The sequence below is a fragment of the Triturus cristatus genome, chromosome 2_2 (assembly GCF_964204655.1).
Source record: "Triturus cristatus chromosome 2_2, aTriCri1.1, whole genome shotgun sequence".
Taxonomy (NCBI): domain Eukaryota; kingdom Metazoa; phylum Chordata; class Amphibia; order Caudata; family Salamandridae; genus Triturus; species Triturus cristatus.
The window spans coordinates 1,244,732,007-1,244,750,932 of NC_140582.1; the positions used below are offsets into that span (position 1 = coordinate 1,244,732,007).

Sequence of the window (18,926 nt, forward strand, 5' to 3'; positions counted from 1 at the left end):
TCACTCACAAAGAATCCCGTCGACACCAGACTCTGCTTCCAGGAAGGAATGAAGAGCGTGGCAGCCTGGATGAAAGACAGCTGTTTGAAGCTCAACTCGGAGAAGACCGAGGTCCTCATCCTCAGACCCCGCACCTCCGCCGGGGGACAACATCTGGTGGCCCTCCGCCCTCGGGAATTCACCCACTCCTACAGACCACGCACGAAACCTCGGCATCATCCTCGACTCCTCCCTCTCCATGAACCACCAGATCAACGCCATCGCCTCAACCAGTTTCAACTGCCTGCGCATCTTCCGCAAAACCTTCAAATGGATCCCCCCGGACTGCAGGAGAACCGTCACCCACGCACAGACTGGACTACGGCAACACCCTATACGCAGGAATCAACAGAACTCTACTACACAAACTCCAGAACACCACAGCCAGACTCATCCTCGGGACACCATGTCACGAGCACATGACCCAACACCTACGATACCTCCACTGGCTCCCTGTCGAAGAGGGTCACCTTCAAACTCCTCACCCACGCCTACGAATCCCTCAACATCATACGACCCAAATACCTCAACAAGAGAGTATCCTTCCACGTACCCAGGAAGAGCTTCCGCTTCACCGATCCTTGACCTGGCAGAGGTCCCACACATCCGCAGAAACAAAATAGGCGGGAGAGCCTTCTCCTAAATAGCAGCCAACACCTGGAATGAATTCCCTGTGAACATCAGACGCTCCCCAATCCTGCACACATTCAGGAAGTACCTCAAGACCTGGCTTTTTGACTGATCCGGAGCCACTCCCCCCCCCCCCCCCCCCCCCCACACCCACCCAGCACCTTCAGACCTTCACGGGTGAGTAGCTCGCTTTATAAACCCCTGATTGATTGAATTAATTCCAGGGATAAACTAATTGAACCAGGTCTAATTTCTGGATTAAGCAACAAGGGTCACATCAGGTTAGCAGGTTGTACTGGACATCCGCCCATGTGGGGTCAAAGTGCCATGCATGTGAATATTCTTACACAGTCCAGCAAAGGTCCTGCTGTTGACAGCATCAGTGATTCACGACAAAGTACCAAGTACAGGAAGCACAGCAGTCGCCACAGTAAGCGGAGGTGTATCACAAGACGGAACTGTGTACACACAACTGCTGAGGCCTTCATTGACGCCTAGTCTTAGCAGTTCAGATCGCACCACAGAGGGCGAAGATGAGGCCATGTCCCCTGACAGAATATGCTATCCATTTATTTATTTGCACCATGATTGGTACTTGCAATCTCCTCGAATCTGCAGTCAGCATTGGATAATATAAATAACTATCCGTGAACGGACAGGGCGCCGGCAGCAGGCAGGAAAGCAAAAGATGAGGCACTTTGTGTAAACCTGAAGTGTGACAAAAGCAACAATTTTAACACCCACTGCAAATCAAGGTACTCACTGGCAGATGCACAAAAGACAAACCTTCTCTGAAACTGGATTTGACACATTAATTTGTTTTCCATAGTTTATCAATAAAACTGTATGTGCAAATGTATTGGTCATTTCAACAGAAAATGTGCTCTCCGTAAACAAGTGCCTGTGACAGGTTGCCTCAGTTAAGCTAAATTTCCCCTGCCTTATCGCCATTGCAGCTCGGCGGGTTGCGTAAACTTGTCATCCTAAGAGTGTGCTGTGGTTCCAAAATTCTGGAAACCATGGGTTGGAGCACAAAGGCTACAATGTATTAGAATTCATTCGACAGTCCCTAGATTTAAGAAAGGGCAGGTGATCTGTACAGATCTCACCATCCCAAAAGCTCTGCCATCCACTTGTCTGCATTCTGGTATACATTAGCGGAAGTTTGACTCTGGGCTTCTTACGCTAGGGTGGGGACATCACATGGCCACACAGCTTTTAAATATCGCAGTCAGACAGTGATGGGCTTGCAGGCAATAGGGACATGAAATGAAGCAGAATACGAGGGGTACAGCCCCCCCATCGCATTAAGATGGTAGGAAGGTGGGAATCGCAATACTATAGGCATTACATTCGCCCATATAAGGGCAGAAGGGTACATTGGCAGGAAACTGTGAATAGAGTGGGTTTTCCTTTTATAGAAGATGTGCACTCTAAACATGTGTGGGCATTTAAGCAAAAAAAACACACCGCCATTCAGCCCGGTGGGTCGCATTCTTTTGTCATGCCAGAAGTGTGCTGTGTTTGGAGCTCAAATGCCGACAATTGCCAGAACGCATTGTGCATTCATATTTAAGGTGGTGCAGGTACATTTGTTCATATGTTACACCAGGTTCTCTCCATCCAAAAGCAGTGGCATCTTTTTGGCACCCTGGTATACCTTTAGCAAACGTCTGGCTATGGGCTACAAATGCTGGGGTGGGGACACCAGCATGGCGACCCCCCCCATCTGAAGATCGCAGTCAGACTGATGGGTTTTGCTGGCAATAAAGTCATGAAATATAGCAGAATATTGGGAGTACACTTTGGGGACCTCAGGCCTCAACCCCTGTTTTTTTTTAATCCTCCTTGTCTTGGTTTAGGTGGGAGGGGATCACCTGGCATCCTCGAAAGGACATGAGATGGCTTAAATTTGATAAATGTCATATGATTCTTATGGGTAGAGGGCCATGCCTAAGGTGCTAGTTCAAGTGTGGGGGGGTACCATTGGTCGCAAGACTCCACCGTGTCCCCATCCAATGACCCTCGCCAAGTGGCCCCTATTTCACTTGCAGGTGCGGCACTTGGTCATCAGTCTGAACCCTCAAATTTGGGATTCTCCAAGTAGGGGGTAAAGGGGTAAACAAGGGCTTAGTCAATCCCCAAATAGAAATTTACTTTACACACAGAGCAGATTGGATAGTATCACCCAGAACTGTGGTTAAATCCCCTTGGGTCCTATTTCTTGCAGGTGCTGTACTCCCATACAAATGGAGATCAGCGGATATAAATAAGGGTATTGTGTTGGCCACAAACAATAACTTATTTAAACAAATATACTCATGGCCTTGGAGGCGGACACCACTATGCTGACCAAGGAATCTGAATTCGGGGCCTGGGTAGGTAGGGGTAAATACAGGGCTTAGCCAATGCCTAATCAGAAGGCCCAAATTGGCACAGTGGGCACCATAGGGACGTCACTCGGAACTGTGGTTAAAGATGGCAACAGCAGTTCCTTACTCCCGGGAGACCATCGTACTTTCCTACAGAAAGGTAAATATAGCCAAGTACAAGTCCACCAAGCAAGAGGGCTTGGTTCAACTGAACTTCATAATCAAATTTAAAAAAAGAAGGGATTGGCAAATTAGGCATGGCCTCTTGAGTCAAACACCACAGGGTACCGTGATAGGGACGAGGCACACCGGCCAAAGGTAGACAGGAAATTGGTCCAGCTAGAAGGACTGGTATCTGCAGGTTCAAGGCGGATATGGAGCTTGCCATGGTGGGGGGGTCCCGGGTGGTGGCCACAACCAGGGCGTTGGCGGAGTTACAGGGTGATCCAGAGGCCAACTGGTACATAGGGGTATCCTCTTCAGGAACGCAATAGGGGTGCCTTTTGCCAAACCCCAGGAGTCTTTACGGCAGGATCCTGAATAAACGTTGGTGCCCCATTAGTTGCATGCTATGTTCATATTGGGTGGGGAGGGTTGCCTATATCACACTATGAAGCTGCCCACTGCGCTCGCAGGGCACCCATATAATAGGGCGGCAACCTTAGTGCTGCATTTGGCACATCCCCATGTTCTAGTCACAGGGACCCCCAGGGTGTACCCCAAAATCCAGCGCGAGGGCCGGGTCACTTCTGATGTTCAGTGGGTCGGGAAAGGTATTTATAGCTGTCCCCGCCCACTGACCTTCCTCTTTGTCCTTCCTGGCCATGGTGTCTCCCTCCTTACAGCATACCCGGCATTCCAGCCGGAGGGCGTGGAGGGGTTAGGAAAATGTTGGTTTGTTGATTTGTGTTGCAGGCAAACCACCACGTTGGCATACTCATATGAAATAAACCTGCAGCAAACTGTTTTCCAACAAACCTGTTTTTGTGTGATTATTTATTACAGTGCATGCTATGTTCATATTGTATGGAGAGGGATGTCTACATCGGCACTAAGCTGGCCGTGCCGCCTCCAGGTGCCAACGAGTGCTCCCTCATCCCGTTCTACGCCCGAAGTTGTTCTTTATGTGATGGACACAAAGCTGCCAATGCCCAGCAAGGTGCCCAACTGCGATAGCTGCTCAAATGACTAACTATCCAATAACAAAATTACACAACCCGCAGAAAGTAGACAGAGGTAACCCAAAGCTGTCTGCTGATCTCACGACACACACCCATTTAAGATGGGGAAGCCTCCCCGCCTAGACTTAGTCCCTGCAGCCTTGAAGACAAGCCCCTCAGGGCTCCAAGAGCTGATGTGACGCTCCCATCAAAACTGCACAACAGAGACTGGTGCAACTCTGCCCGACCGGAGTAGAATCCTTTGCCAAAACATAGGTTTAAGACAGTCAAGTACTCTTTTATTTAATTTTTTAAATGTACAAAAGCGGATGGCGAAAGTTTTCCAACACACAAAAGGGGTCGATTGATACGGCACTCTAAACAGTTCTACGGGCGCCTAAAATCACACAGCAGGGGGGGTGCAGAGACTGCACTACAAAACATTCTTGTCCAAAACGCAGAGGCAAAAGGTGTGCTCGGCCTGACCATTATAGAACCTAAGCGGTGGCATTTGCTAGTATAATTCCCAAACAGGTGGGTGAACCCCTACAAAAAGCCGTACACCGAGCACCAAACTCAGCCCAGACTTGTCCGCTCACCTCAAGAGAAACCAGAACTTCCTGCATCTGCTCATCTAGCTATGCCGGCCTGCCCAAATTCCTCTTCTACTGGCCTCTGAAAGAGAAATATCCAGGTGTGGTGCCCACCTAAATACCCCACACCATCACGGTAGTGACATCATACCTGGGGTCACGGGGAGGCGAAATCTCACACTCTCAGTGGCCAACTTCCAGGCCAGGAAAACCACAGAAAAAAATACTACCCCATAGGCAGTGAGGAAACGCAAGAGGCTGGCCCCTCTAGTGTCCCCCTGCTGGTGACGTGGCCATCCACTTTTTGTGGAAGCACACAACTTCCGCCCAATGAAAACATGTACTACTGGTTCACAACATGTGGGCGGAGCCATCACCCAACTCTAGTGATGCTCATGTAATTATCTGGTGACAGCTGCTCTTTCAAGACAGAACTACAAAATAAATAATTGGGGAGGACAAATGTTGACCCTTCAATCACCCTTTATTTGAAAATATGAGACAACCATAAAAAAGGTATTGTACAGCTGCAGAGTATTCGTGCATATATAGTGAGCAACAAAACAACATGATTCTTCTTCCAGACGGTCTCAGCCGGTTTGTAAAAATCAGTCCTCCAATCAGGAACTGGGTGAATTAGAGGGTCTGTAACATTTCAGGATAGAGTGGTGTCCAGCGTTGAACTTCCTGAGGCGTGGCTTTCATCCAGACCCTTTAAACATCTCTTATTGTCGTCATTCTAGTAAAACTAATAAAAGATACACGTGTAAGCAGAAAACTAACTTTAAGCCCCACAGTCAGTCAGCAGATACAACAAACCAAAACACAAAAACACGTTTATATATTTCATTGACCTTTCCAAAGTGAAATATGCATCATATATAAACTACTCGGCTGCTTCCCCTGAGCAGAGCTCTCTGATTAGGAAGACGTCTTGCATGGAGTAGTAACGAAGAAACATAATAAGTCATTTTCTTGTTATTAAGAGTCATCCATCGAAGAATAAGAAAAGAGTTCTCATCTCTAACAATGACCAGGAAGAGGCATGAATGAATGTTTGTTTGATGACATCACCTGGGATTTTGTGCTTACCTGTAGTCACAGGATAGTTCCTTTCAAACAATGCAAGCTCTAACCCTGAACAAAGTTTAATCCTCAACACGAATCTTAAGACGTCTAAATAAAGAAAAGGGATGACCCAGAGAAAGATGTCCTAATGCACCTCAAAACCCTAGCTGGCATCATCCTACAAAGGGACAGTCTAGCAGGAATAGTTTCTGACCTGTAACTCCAGTTCTCTCGTAGGGAATTTCCATTTATAGTCATAAGCACTGAATAGTCACGCCCACCTCCAGAGACCTTTGAGCACTTTTTCAGAATATATCTTTCTAAGTTTAAATGTTCACGTTTCTTCAGGAAGGCCAGCAGTCACCTTAGAAAGACAAATATTATGCAGCCTGTAGGACTCGGCCACAATGACCCTGTTCTTGATCTTGTACTTAAAAGAGGGGCCAGGAGAATTATATCTGTGTATAACTTCAAGATGTTGAAATACAACAGCACACATCTCTTTCACAAATCCTTTTTTGATGGAGCTTAAAGATGAAGGGAAGCAGGGCAGAGTAGCCCCATAGGCTGTCATTATACGAGGTAAAAATAGAGGCTGTGCCTTTAACCCCTTCCCTGTGGGAGTGATTCCCGTGTGGGGGGTGGGGTGGGGCTGTGGCGCCGCTGTGCTCGTGATGAGCTGAGCTCGTCATGACTCACAGTGGAGCTGTGCTCATGACGAGCTGAGCTCGTCACGACCCCGCCCACTGATTAATTCTCCCACACAGGGGGGGGATTAATCGTGCGTGGGCGGGCCACGGCCGTTATGACGAGCTGAGCACTCCATCAGTTAAGAACGGAGACCACCAGTATCCCATCATGCTTAGCAGGTGGCAGTTGCTTCAGTTCTTTTTGGAGGCGACGCTGGATGATATTTAGATCCCATGGTACCTCTGTCTACTCAACAGGGGAGGAGGGAGGGAGTTATAGGTAAGAAATTATTACTTCTCACATAGGGGATTTCCTTTTATAGTCATAAGCACTGAATAGAGTAGCAAGCCCATCTCCACAGAACGCGGTGAAGAAGACCGAGTGATCGAAGGTAGCCTTTTAAGTAAATAGATTTCTGAGAGAGGCCTGTTCTACTTGAGCGTCTGCTCTAACACCCGAGTCTAGGCAGTAATGTTTAGTAAATATGTGGACAGATCTCCACGTGACTGCTATGCAAATATCTGGAACAGGGATATTCCTCAAAGCAGCAGTAGCCGCTTTCATTCTAGTGGAGTGCGGTTTAGGTTTAGCTGCTATTGTCTCGTTAGTTCAATGGTAGCACAAAAGGATGTGGGAAACTATCCATCGGGAGATGGAACGTTTGGAAGTGGCTAAACCTGAATGGACCAGACCATAGTTAATGAACAATTGGGACTGTCTGGGGATGTCCCTTGCCTTATCGAGAGAGAATTTCAAAAGTCTCCTTAGATTCAGAGAATGAAGAGATCTTTCAGCTGGAGTAGAGAGATTCTGAAAGAAAGTTGCTAAGGAGATGGTTTAATTAACATGAAAGTCCAAAATATGTTTGGAGAGGAATTGTGTGAGTTCTCATGACCACTTTGCTAGAATGGAAGACTGTATATGGTTCGTGAGAGCAACATGTTTGGATCTCGCTAACCCTGCAAGCCGATGTTATTGCTACAAGGAAAGGTGTCTTTCAAGAAAGGAGTTGCAGCTAGGCTTTGTGGATCGGCTCAAAGGGGTCCTGCATAAGATATGAAAGTACTATGTTAAGCTTCAAGGGATGAGAAGGACGCATAATTGAAGGTAAAACCTTCTTCAACCCTTCTAGAAAATCCTTCATGACGGGGATTTTGAAAAAGTGGTTTGAGAAGGAACTTTCTATAGGCAGGTGAACCTTTATAGAAGAGAATTGCAAGCCAGATTTTGCCAAATGACGCAAGTATGAAAGAATGACAACTTCCTGGCAAGATATAGGGTCCACACAGTTAGAGGAACTCCATATGCAAAATCTCTTCCATTTGAAGGCATATGCAGAACGGGTGGAAGGCCGCTTAGTCTCTTTCAAGATATCCATGCAGTCTTGTGGCAGATTCAACTGTCCATACTGTACTAGCTCTGCCCATACTGTACTAGCTCAGGAGCCATGTTGCCAAATTCAAAGAGGAGAAATTGATGTGTAACATCTGGACTCCGAACTTTGTTAGCAAGTCTGGTCTGCATGGCAGCTTGAGATGTGGATGGACGGACAGGTGAAGGAGGTCCGTGAACCACCGTTGACGTGGCCACTCCGGAGCTCTGCGGGTCATCTTGGTTCTCAATTGGGACAACTTGATGAGGACTGTTGGGATCAGTGGAATCAGCAGAAAAGCTTAGAGAAATGTGCAAGACCAATTAATCCATTAGTCATTCCCCAGTGTCCCTGGCTGGAAGTACCTCGAGGCGAAGCTTCAGAATTTTTTGCCCACAGGAAACTGAGATGGACACCTACTATAAGCACAACCAGCAATAGAAAATGAATACTTTAAAAACATCCCTGCACCACATGGTAGACACCATGCGGTGTCTGCCACATGGTGCAGGGATGTTTAGGCGGGCACCATATTGAAGGGCCAATGGGAAAGGGGGGCCCGCTATGGGCCCCCAAAGTCACTTTCCGCCTGCCTTTTCATGGCGGATGAACCACTGTGAAAAGACAGGCGGAAAGGGACATTGTCCCTATTGTAGATGTTACTGACCCTCCGACGGTCCGACGAGCTCCATGAGCCCATTGGAAAGCGCCAGACTGTTCCTCAGCCTGCTGCTTCGACCACATGCATTCTAATGCGTCACTCAGACCGTCACAGCAGATGAACCACCAAATGCGGTCCCACCACCATCAGAATGAATGTCAAAGTGTCAAAACCTCTCTCTCCAATCTATCTCATCCGGCCCCCAAATGGCAGAGGTCTGTCATTCTAGTGGCATGCCCATGTGTAGCAAAGTGCCTCTTTTGAACATGGTTGGCCCCTACCTTTTGCCTGGAAAATGATGTGATTTTGACTGGACCAAGCCCCCTGTGCCAGAGCTCCTTCCCTAAACTGTACCTTTTGTTTCCCAATTGGCATCACTTCAGTTCTGCTTGTAAGTCCCTTGTAAATGGTACACCTGGTACCTAGTGCTTTGGCACTGAAGAGGGACCCAAGGGTAGCAGCACAAATTGTGCCACCCTAGGGACCCCTCACCAAGGCTACACATGCTGCCACTGCAGACTGGGTGCCTTGGTGCAGACAAAAGCGAAGAGTGGACTTGGCTATGTGCCATGCCCACAATCACAGCATGGGATATTGGCAGGTCGCCCTTCAAGCAGGGTGCACTAAACCCCCTGTGAGGACATCTGCATGAGCAGATAGGCCCCTGCAATATCCATGTCGATTCTTGGATATCGTAAGTGAACAGGGAAGCCATCGAGCATACATGGGCTGGAAACCCATCATTATGAGCTACCCAGCTCCATGATGGCTTCACTGTATTACGGGATGTTTGGTACCAAACACCTCATAATAAACTCGCACTGATTCCAGTGTTAGATTTATGGATTATTGCACCCAGAGGACCATTTAGAAGGGTTCCCAGAAGCCGACTGACTTCTAGTGTGTTCCTGACTGGTCTCCACCAGTCTGCTGTTACTAGACACGTTTCTGGACCCATGGGGTGAGAACCTTTACTCCCAGGGGCCAGAAACAATGCCTGTCCTGGGCGAAGGTGCTTCACACCTCCTCCAGGCAGGAACAGCTTTCCAGGGCAGGAAGCTTCAAAGGTGATGCCACCTTTTAACTCTGCTCCATGCCTGCCTCTCCTGCCAGCATCAGATGGCAACCCCCCCCCCCCCCCCCTCCTGTCCTGACCCCACTTTCGGCTTGAAGACATGTGGGAAAAATTAGTTAGATGAGGACGAGGGTCCCCAGTCAATCTGCAGGACCCCTAATGTGGGACAGGCAATGTGGTCTCCTCATTCACTTTCCACCATCTTGAAGATGGGGAAAATAGCCTATCAGGGTCAGGGTCATGCCCACTCTCCACATGTGCTGAGCATTTAGAGGGTGTAGTCAGCCTAAAGGTAAGTAGCCCATTGGCCACTACCTGGCACCCCCTGTAACACCCCTAATTTTGTATTTTTGTGACACCCCTGAGCACTGAGATTCAGATTCGATGGACACAAGAAGATCAAGGGCAAAGAAGAGCAGCTGACACCGAGAACAGAGATCCTGGAATGTATTTTGTCACAAAACCCTGCCTGCATCCCAAAGACCGAACAATCGTGGAGCACTGTCTTGTCCTGCCACTGGAAGACCCCTACAAATCCTAGGGACCCTCCAGCACTTTACTCCAAGGGAGTTCTTAGGCAATTTGGCAGAGGACCTACTTTCGTGAATTCCAGGCTCCGAAACTGCAGGATCCAAACTCTCGACTTGCAGCTCCCTGGCCCGTCTACACTGCAACTGCCCAGAAGACGGTTGCACAGCTCTGAAAGATCAAATTTGACTCCTCACCAAATGTGGAGGCACCAGGAGCCCAAGCCAGACTCCAACTGCCTGAGGACCTAGCACCCATCAAGGGATGTCAGCAGCCCTGAGACCCCTCTCTGAGTGGCCCAGCTATCCTGCACCAGCCCCTCTGAGGTTCTTGCCCCTGACCGCGAGGTGCACTTTGCGCACCAGAGCTCAGATCACGTACTTCCTCTGCACCCAGCCCCACCAGCTGGGGAATCTCTGAATCCTTTGAGCTCCCATGGCCCCCAGGCCATAGCCACCTCTGCACTCTTTTCAGAGCCCATGTACTTGCCTACAAGCCCCCCCTGTGCAGCCTGTTTTTAGGTGGCCTCCCCTTCTTCATACCGCACCAGCTACTTACTCTCCCACACCCTGCTCCCATCCGAATCTGGGACGCCCCCGAGAAACTGCTGGTAGGACTTTGGATCCTGGCTCTCTAGCAGTCGAATTGTGGAAGGTGAACCCCCAAGTCCTGCTGCACTTGATTTATCGCGTTCTATGTTTTTCTCCATAGGATGACTGTTAATTACATGACATACCTTGCTTATTGCTGAAACATGTTACATGCTTACCTGTCACTGATATTCTTGGTTCAAAATATATATAAAAAGACTTACTATATTTTTATAAATCGGTCTTGACTTAATTCTCGAGTGTGTGTTCCAGTTTATTGCCTCTGTGAGTACAATACATGCGTAGCACTACCCTCTGAGAAGCCTAACTGTCACCCACACTACCACAAATAAAGCGCTAGTATTATCTACTTTCCCTCTGTAAACCAATAAGGGTCTCTCTGACCTCTCTGCACAGTGAATCCCATTGTGTCGCACTATATAGAGTGGTGGGTTCCCTACACCATGGTTTACGACGGTCGCTGGGGAATGCACAAATGTGCTCTCCTGACCCCCGAGTCCACTGGAGCCAGCCACCACTGCACACAAGACTCGTAGTGCATAGAAATGTCCATATTCTATAAGTGGCATTTCTACGTGAGTTATGCCAAAACCCCCTTTACCACTGGAAAGGGTTTGGCCTGGCGAAGCCATTGATAGGAAACATCACAAGGCTGCTCCCTTGGAATCCACTATTGCAGCCGAAGAAATGTCAACCAATTTCCCATGTTAACCTATGGAAAGAGCAAGCCTCATAGATAGTGAAAACACACAACACACTACCTGGGTGCACGTGTGCCAGTGTGCACACAGACCTGCGATAGCAGGTTGAACATAGTCCCCAGCACCAGGGGTGCAAGTGCGCCCACCCGAGTCTGAGCGGCAGACTGGACACAGGCTTACTAATACGGGTATCTGTGTGCACGCACAGTCCTGCGATGGCAGGCTGCACACGCAATCACGGGTACCATAGGTGCACGTGCACTCATACAGCGGCCTGCAATGGCAGGCTGCCCATTAGTTCAATCACAATAGATGCCAGGGTGCACCCACCGGTCTGCAATGGCCGACCAGCCCAGGTTTCAGAACATCGAGTCAGTGTCACTTCCCAACATTGGTAGGAAGGGCGCGTGCACTGTCATACTGTATTTACAGTGGGAAAGTGCCCAGAGCCTGGAGGCCGCACAAGAGAAACCGCAAAATCCAGATGGCAAAGCAAAATGTTTAGGGAAACACCAAATGAGTATCGGGTCCAACCCTGTTCATACAGTCGCCTAATCGCTGATTCGGCCCGACATGATTCAATCTCTGGCTTACACGCAGGTACAGGAGACTTCTCAAGATGTCCTTACCGACATGCTTTCCTTTTCCCTCTTACCCGTTTAACCTTTTACTATTTCACCATTGTCTTTCATAGTATTACCTTGCACACGCATATCCTCCTAAGGCAGCTCTCTGAGGCCATCTTTCTCCTGGCGCCTTTGTCTCCAGGTGAGTAATTCCGCCCCAGGCAGTAATAATTCTCTACACTTTTCTATCTTCCACTAGACAGACAAGACATTTGCATGCTAATACAGCCTTGGTTTCACACTTCACTCTAATCCATCCTATTCTTTACCTGAGATTGCTATTTTCTATGAGAGTTTTTGACTTAATGGACCTTGTATTTCATTTTGTAGATAATATCTTAATGCGGTTTCGTGACAAAGGCGGCTCGCTTGCCGAAACGCGTGCCGATAATTCCATGAACTTTCACCACATTATTTGTTTAGGATTGTTGATTAATGATTTCATTGGTTGTTTCCGTGGGGCTAAAAACTGACATATTGTTTCTATGTTTTGTAATACTAAATTGTCTGTGATTAATGTTTTTATTTGAAAGTTGGAAAAACTAACTATGGGTATCAAAACTCCCAGTAATAATCATTGATACAAAACACTGTCATTGTTGTCATACACAAGGAATTGTCATTGTCTTTATGTCCTATGTATTGTCTGACATTTTGTAGCCACCTTTTAAAATATTTTTTAAAAGAATAAAGACGTATTCATATATTTGATTGGTGCAGGGATGTTTTTAAAGTGTGCATTTTCTGTTGCTGCTTGTGCTTATAGTAGGTGTCCATTTCTGTTGTTTCCTGGGGGCGGTCAGTGTTATTATAGGTGTCCAGCTCAGTTGTTGCGTGTGGGCGGTGAGTCTTAGTGTGGGTGTCTGTCTCGGTTGCTGCCTGCGGGCCATGAGTCCATCTGTTTGGTCGTCGGCATGGTGGCCTCCATGCCTAGGTGAGGCACCTATGCCCCGTCAGGAAGTCAAAAACCTTGGTGTATGGCTCGATGCTGACCTGTTCTTTTGGACCCCAAATAGACCGAGTGGCGGGTGTCTGTTTCAGCGTTTTAAAAATCCTACGGAAGGTCCTTGCTCTCCTTCCTATGTCCGCCCGGAGAACGCTGGTACATGCCCTCGTGACATCACGCCTAGACTATGGCAACCTATTGTACTTGGGAGCCACCTGCAAGGCAATAAACCACCTCCAGGTATTGCAGAATGCGGCAGCCCGCCTCATCCTAAAAACCCCCAAAAGATCGGATCCTAAAGCTGCCGTTCAGACTCTCCACTGGTTGCCAGTGAGAAGCAGAGTGGAATTTAAAGCCCTCTGTACCTGTCACCGTATTCTTGCTAGGAAAGCGCCTACACCACTTCAGAACCTAGTTACCAAGTATGCACCATCACGCGCTCTGCGCTCTTCACACGGAGGTCTACTTGTGGTCCCTAGGGTCAGAAGGGCCCGCATGGGTGGACGCTCTTTTCGCCATTTGGCAGCGAAGCGCTGGAACGCCCTGCCTCTTAATCTCCGCCTAGACCCATCGGAACCCAGTTTCCGGAAGAACTTAAAAACACACCTATTTACAAGATAATCGGGCTCACTCCTCACTACTGCTCTGAGTTTTTCAGTTTTGTAGCGCGGGGACACGCTTTCTAGCGTAACCTAGCGCTTTATAAGCCTCCCTTAATAATAATTGGTGTCTGTCTCAGCTGTTGCCTGTGGGTGGTGAGTCATATTGTGCGTGTTGATCTGTTTTTGTCTGTGGCCGGTGATTCTTATTGTGGGTGTGCATGTCTGTTGCTGTCTGCGGATCGCAATTCTTATTGTAGGTGTCAATTTTAGTTGTTGTTTGTGGGTGGTGTCTTATTGTGGGTGTTCGTCTCAGTTGCTGCCTGTGGGCCATGAGTCTTATTGTTGGTGTCTGTCTCAGCTATTGCCTGTGGGCGGTGAGTTGTTTCTTGATCAGTTCTTTTGACTTGGGTCTTCCTTCTATTCTCATTTGACATTATGTTTGCCTAGTGATTCTGATTGACAATTTCGATTTTCCCTGTCCTAGTAAATTTTAATTGATTACAGGGGGCCCTTATCTTTTGCACTAAACATACAGTTGCCTATGTGCAGCATGCAGTCTTGGAATCTGGCTGCCGTATGATCGAGATAACTGGACACTGAGACTGCGATTTGGGTGTCCTCAGTGTACGATAATATTGAAAAACCAAAAGATTTTCGAAGCCTGGCCAAAGGAGTGAAATATAAGTTAAAAAAGGTGGGTCTCCTGCGGCACTCCACATGGAAGGAAAAAAGGAACGGACACAAATTCGTCCAAACCGACTGTTGGACCTGATACTTGTCAGGTACCGTTTCCCTAAACGTTTTTCTTTTTCCATTTTATGTTTTGCTGGTTCTCAGGTGGAGCCCTAGGGCTCCAGGCCCTTTCCCACTGTACTGCGAAAGTGCACATACCCTTCCAACGCATGTTTGGAAGTGGTGCGGACATGATGTTTGTAAACGTAGGTCAGCCTGCCATTTGTGGCCTGGGTGTGCGCTTACACCGCTGGGGTGGTTTTCCTACGTGTCAGACCTGCTGTTGAAGGCCGATGTGCGCACTTCATGGACTGCACATATAAAACATGAGTCCGACCTGCCACAGCAGATCTGTGAGACTGTCCTTGTGCGTGTACTCTGGCTGGCACATAGCAAACACGGTCCATCCGGGGGAGGCATTTGGCCTCAGCTAGGATGGGAGGTGAGGGGCTGGGCAGGCACCTATGGGTGTTCACTGCCCAGGTAATTAAAAAGACCCACGAGGGTTCCCCTACAGAGGAGGCTTCCTTTTCCCTTAAACGAGCATGGGAAAGGGGTCGCCTGGATTTTAAGCTGCAATAATGGATTGTAGTGACGCAGCCTCGCGAGGCTTCCTATCAATGGCTTCGCTAGGCCAAACCCGTTCCAATGGTAAGAGTGGGCTTGGCATTTATTGCGTGGAAATGCCACTTATGCAAATTAGACATTTCTATGCATCAAACGCTTTGTGTGCCACGGTAGTTGGCGCTGTTTAGCACTGGAGTCCGGGGAAACACTTCTGGACATTCCCCAGTGACAGTCATAAAGCATTGGGCATGCAATTGAGATAGCCGACCTCTGCCATTTGTGGGTCTGATGGAATATATGGGCGGGCAGAGATTGTAACACCCGGCCTCTGGGGCAAGAGGACGGTCCCATAAAGATAGAGATCTTCATTCTGTAACCTCATGGCAGACAGGACGGGAATTTAGGGGACACATCTGTGGTCCAAAGGAATACCCTTTGATCCTTCCCCCAGCTTCAAAGGCCCAATGGGGTATAGCTGCTACTCAGTGCCACCTCACCAAGAGGGGAGATCCACTTGTGGGGACACAGGACCGGAGAATCTGGTCTGCGTGGTGCACATTGCCAAAGGACTCTGTTGTGCACATGACGGATAACTGTCTGTGGAAAGGACCACGTGCCTTCCTGAATAGTGGCTGGTCTGGGCCGACAACCTGATGATGTGTGGCACCTGAAGTGGGCTCAAAAGGACTATTTGGCAGGTGTCCTGTTCTCTTAGAGGTTTCAGGGATATCAAAGATCTCATACAAGGGGCCCACACCATCTACCGGTGATGTCTGCTTTGCGCAACGTGTGCCTGTGTGTGACCAGAATTATCTGGTGCAACCTACAGCAAGGTGTGCCAGGCGTAGTGCTTGAGTTCCAGGGAGGAACGGAATTACAACTCTTTTTAGAGACAAAAACAAAAGGAACAAATGATGGACGGAATCCTGAACAATGCCAACAATCACCCCCAGTCACAAGGATCTGGGTTTAATCCATCGTTCTTTTGCTCGCCAGCCACCCCAGTTTGGACCAAGCCATATGCAAATCAGTCTTGACCCTGCTCCTTAGGGGAACCGTCCAGCCTGACCTGCCAAGCCAGGTCCTCCCTGGACCAGCAACAAGCATTCTGGGACCAGTTTTAAGGCATCACCCCTCAGCCAGGCTAACTTGAATCAAGTGGCGTAGCGAGCACGGGACCCACATCTGCGCATACCCAGAGCACTTAGGGTGACAAAAGCAAAAAGAACAAATGATGGATGGAACGCTGAACTATGCAAACATTCAGCCCTATTCACAAGTATTTGGGTTTAATCCATCGTTCTTTTGGTCACCACACCACCCAAGTTTGGACACAGCCATATGCAAATCAGTCATGACCCTGCTCCTTATGGGAGCAATCCAGCCCGAACTGCCAGGTCCTCCCTGGACTGGAAACAAACATCCTGGGACTGGTTTTGGGGCATCAGCTAGGCTAGCTTGAATCAAGTGGCACAGTTAGCACGGGACCCACGTCTGTACATACCCGTCCCACTTAGGGCGACAAAAGCAAAAGGATCAAATGATGGATGGAACGCTTAACAATGCAAACCTTCATCTCTGTACGGGGGTGAATGTTTGACATTGTTCAATATTCTGTCCATCAAATGTTTTTTTTGCATTTGTTACCCCAAGTGGGACGGGTATGCTGAGACGTGGGTCCCGTGCTCTCCATGCCACTGGAGTCAAGCTAGCCTGGCTAATGAGGGATGAAACCCCGAAACCAGTCCCAGGATGCTTGTTTCTGGTCCAGGGAGGACCTGGCCTGGCAGTTCGGGCTGGGCAGTACCCATGGGGAACACGGTCAAGATTGATTTTTATATGGCTGGGTCTAACCTGCGGAGGTGTGGGGAACAAAAACTATGGTTTTAGGCCCAGATCTCTGTACTGGGGTGAATGTTTGACATTGTTCTGCATTCCGTCCATCAATTGTTCTTTTTGCATTTGTCACCCCGAGTGGGACGGGTATGCTCAGACGTGAGTCCCGTGCTCTCCATGCCACTGGAGTCAAGCTATCCTGGCTGAAGAGGGGTAAAACCCCAAAACCGGTTCCAGGATGCTGACATTGTTCAACATTCTGTCCACCAATCGTTTTTTTTGCATTAGTCACTTAGGGAGGGGCGCCCACCCTTGATTGGTCCTTAAATGTCTATAATGCAAGACCTAGTGGCCACAAACAGGATACCCACAACTCTTCCAGGACATCTTTGTCTAGTGTTATAAAGTAAACCCTGCTTTGGTGTTTTATTTCTGAAAATCAAAAGATAAAGACTGCGGCAAGTGCTGTTTTAATTACATACTGCTCCTGCTTGTAAGAGAAACTGACACCCAAGGCCTGGCACCCCTGCCAACATCTCAACCTATTCCCCAATCTGCTGCCATTAATGTGCGAAGGGGTACTTGTAAAAAGCGAGACTTGTTACTCATTAGGAGGAAACGGTGATGTTTGAGAACCGAAGATGGATGGAGTGTGTTGGCTACACTGGCATTAGCATCTGTGCATTTTGAAAACTACCTGTAGGAAAGAAGAGTGAATAAATCAAAGGCAAAGTTCAACAAAGAGCTTTTGTGAAAAGTTTTAGAGGAGGTGATGACGTCATACTTACGTAGACAAGGGTGTTGAGCTCTTTTCTTCACTGAGTTGTAAATGCCATGAATTTGAAGAAGTAGCTCACGCCCAGATTTTGGGATCTTCCAATCCAGTTGTCGCTCTCGCTGGTTGGCGGAGAGGCCTTGTAGATCTTCCCATCTTTCTTGGAGACACACCAAAGGTTGCCGTCAGGAGTAAAGGACATAAACTGGGTTAAAACGCTCCACCCAGCGGCTCCGATGGCCTGGCTTCTTCCAATCCAGTTGTCATTTGCACTTGTTGGAGGACTTCCTTTTACAAATTTATCAGCAGCAGTCACTGCGTGCAGGATCCCTTGGGGGTCGAAGAAGAGGGCTTGAAATCCATCCCATCCGCCATTACCAACTTTTTTACCTAGTGCGTCCTTCCAAGCCTGGTCTTCATTGGCCGGCGGGGGGCCTGCGTAGAGCTCACCCGCATTAGTGACGGCATAAAGATCTCCATTGGGGTGAAAGAAAAGGCGCTTGAATGCTCCCCAGCCTGCTTTCCCTACGCGCCTTCCAGGACCTTGGAACCAGTCCTTGGATGGGTCTGAAGGCTTGGGACCGCTATATAGCTCAGAACCTCTCACGACATACAGAAGATGCCCTGGGCTGAAGAACACTTGAGTTGCACCGCTCAGATTCCCCACACGCTGAGCATTGGAAGTGTATTCGTAGTCATAAGTTGGTGGGGGCTGGCCCGCACGGCAGACGCCCTGATCGTCCACAGTGAACAAGATCAGACCTGAAAAGCAACAGAGAGTTATTTGCACCTGATATATGTTCTCAGCACACATAGAATGAGGAGAATGCCTTTCAGAATTGTTTTTGTACAAGAAGGTGTCACTTACAACGCAGGCTGCCTCACACCATGGTACAAGGGACCCTGCATTGGTGCTAGGCAGCACATTGTGCTCCAGCGCTGGGAAAAGACAGAAATGTGCTCTATTATGTCAAATACAGCGCATTCTTGCCCTTTACCTATCACGCAGCGCAGCAAGGTGACTTGATGCATTGCATGATTATTACAGAAATATGCCCCATGAGCTCCAAACACATATGCAGAATATGGTTAGGATCTGGAGCAGAACATTATAATGAGGTTAGAAATCGTCATTTCCCCAAGTAGTCATGTATGTATCTATGCATGTCTTTATGTATGTATGCATGTGTTCATATGATACATAACGACCATTTAGCTGTGAACCTGTGATGGTGATGAGTGTATGTGGTTTTATCTGTGGTGATGAGAAACACCAGATCTACCCAACTTCATGTGTACACCAGCTTCGGAGGAGCATCTTAAGAAGGCCTTTTTATCTATG

The 18,926-nt window shown here is 48.3% G+C and overlaps 2 protein-coding genes across 4 annotated transcripts in view; both read right to left on the reverse strand.

Moving 5' to 3' along the window:
- Positions 1-5,259: 5,259 nt before the first annotated feature.
- The window catches only part of LOC146863505 (uncharacterized), a 533,358-nt gene continuing 519,691 nt past the window's right edge, over positions 5,260-18,926 (reverse strand). Inside the window, exon 4 of the mRNA XM_085642937.1 lies at positions 5,260-5,533. The gene's annotated coding sequence lies outside the window, so the exon portion shown is untranslated. The remainder of the gene's footprint in view (positions 5,534-18,926) is intronic.
- The window catches only part of LOC146863506 (uncharacterized), a 64,776-nt gene continuing 51,109 nt past the window's right edge, over positions 5,260-18,926 (reverse strand). For all 3 annotated transcript variants that reach the window (XM_085642938.1, XM_085642939.1, XM_085642940.1), the window contains exons 3-4: positions 17,598-18,346; positions 5,260-5,542 (exon numbers count right to left, since the gene is read on the reverse strand). In XM_085642938.1, coding sequence (XP_085499064.1) covers positions 17,625-18,346 — 722 coding nt within the window. In that variant the 3' untranslated portion in view covers positions 5,260-5,542; positions 17,598-17,624. The remainder of the gene's footprint in view (positions 5,543-17,597; positions 18,347-18,926) is intronic.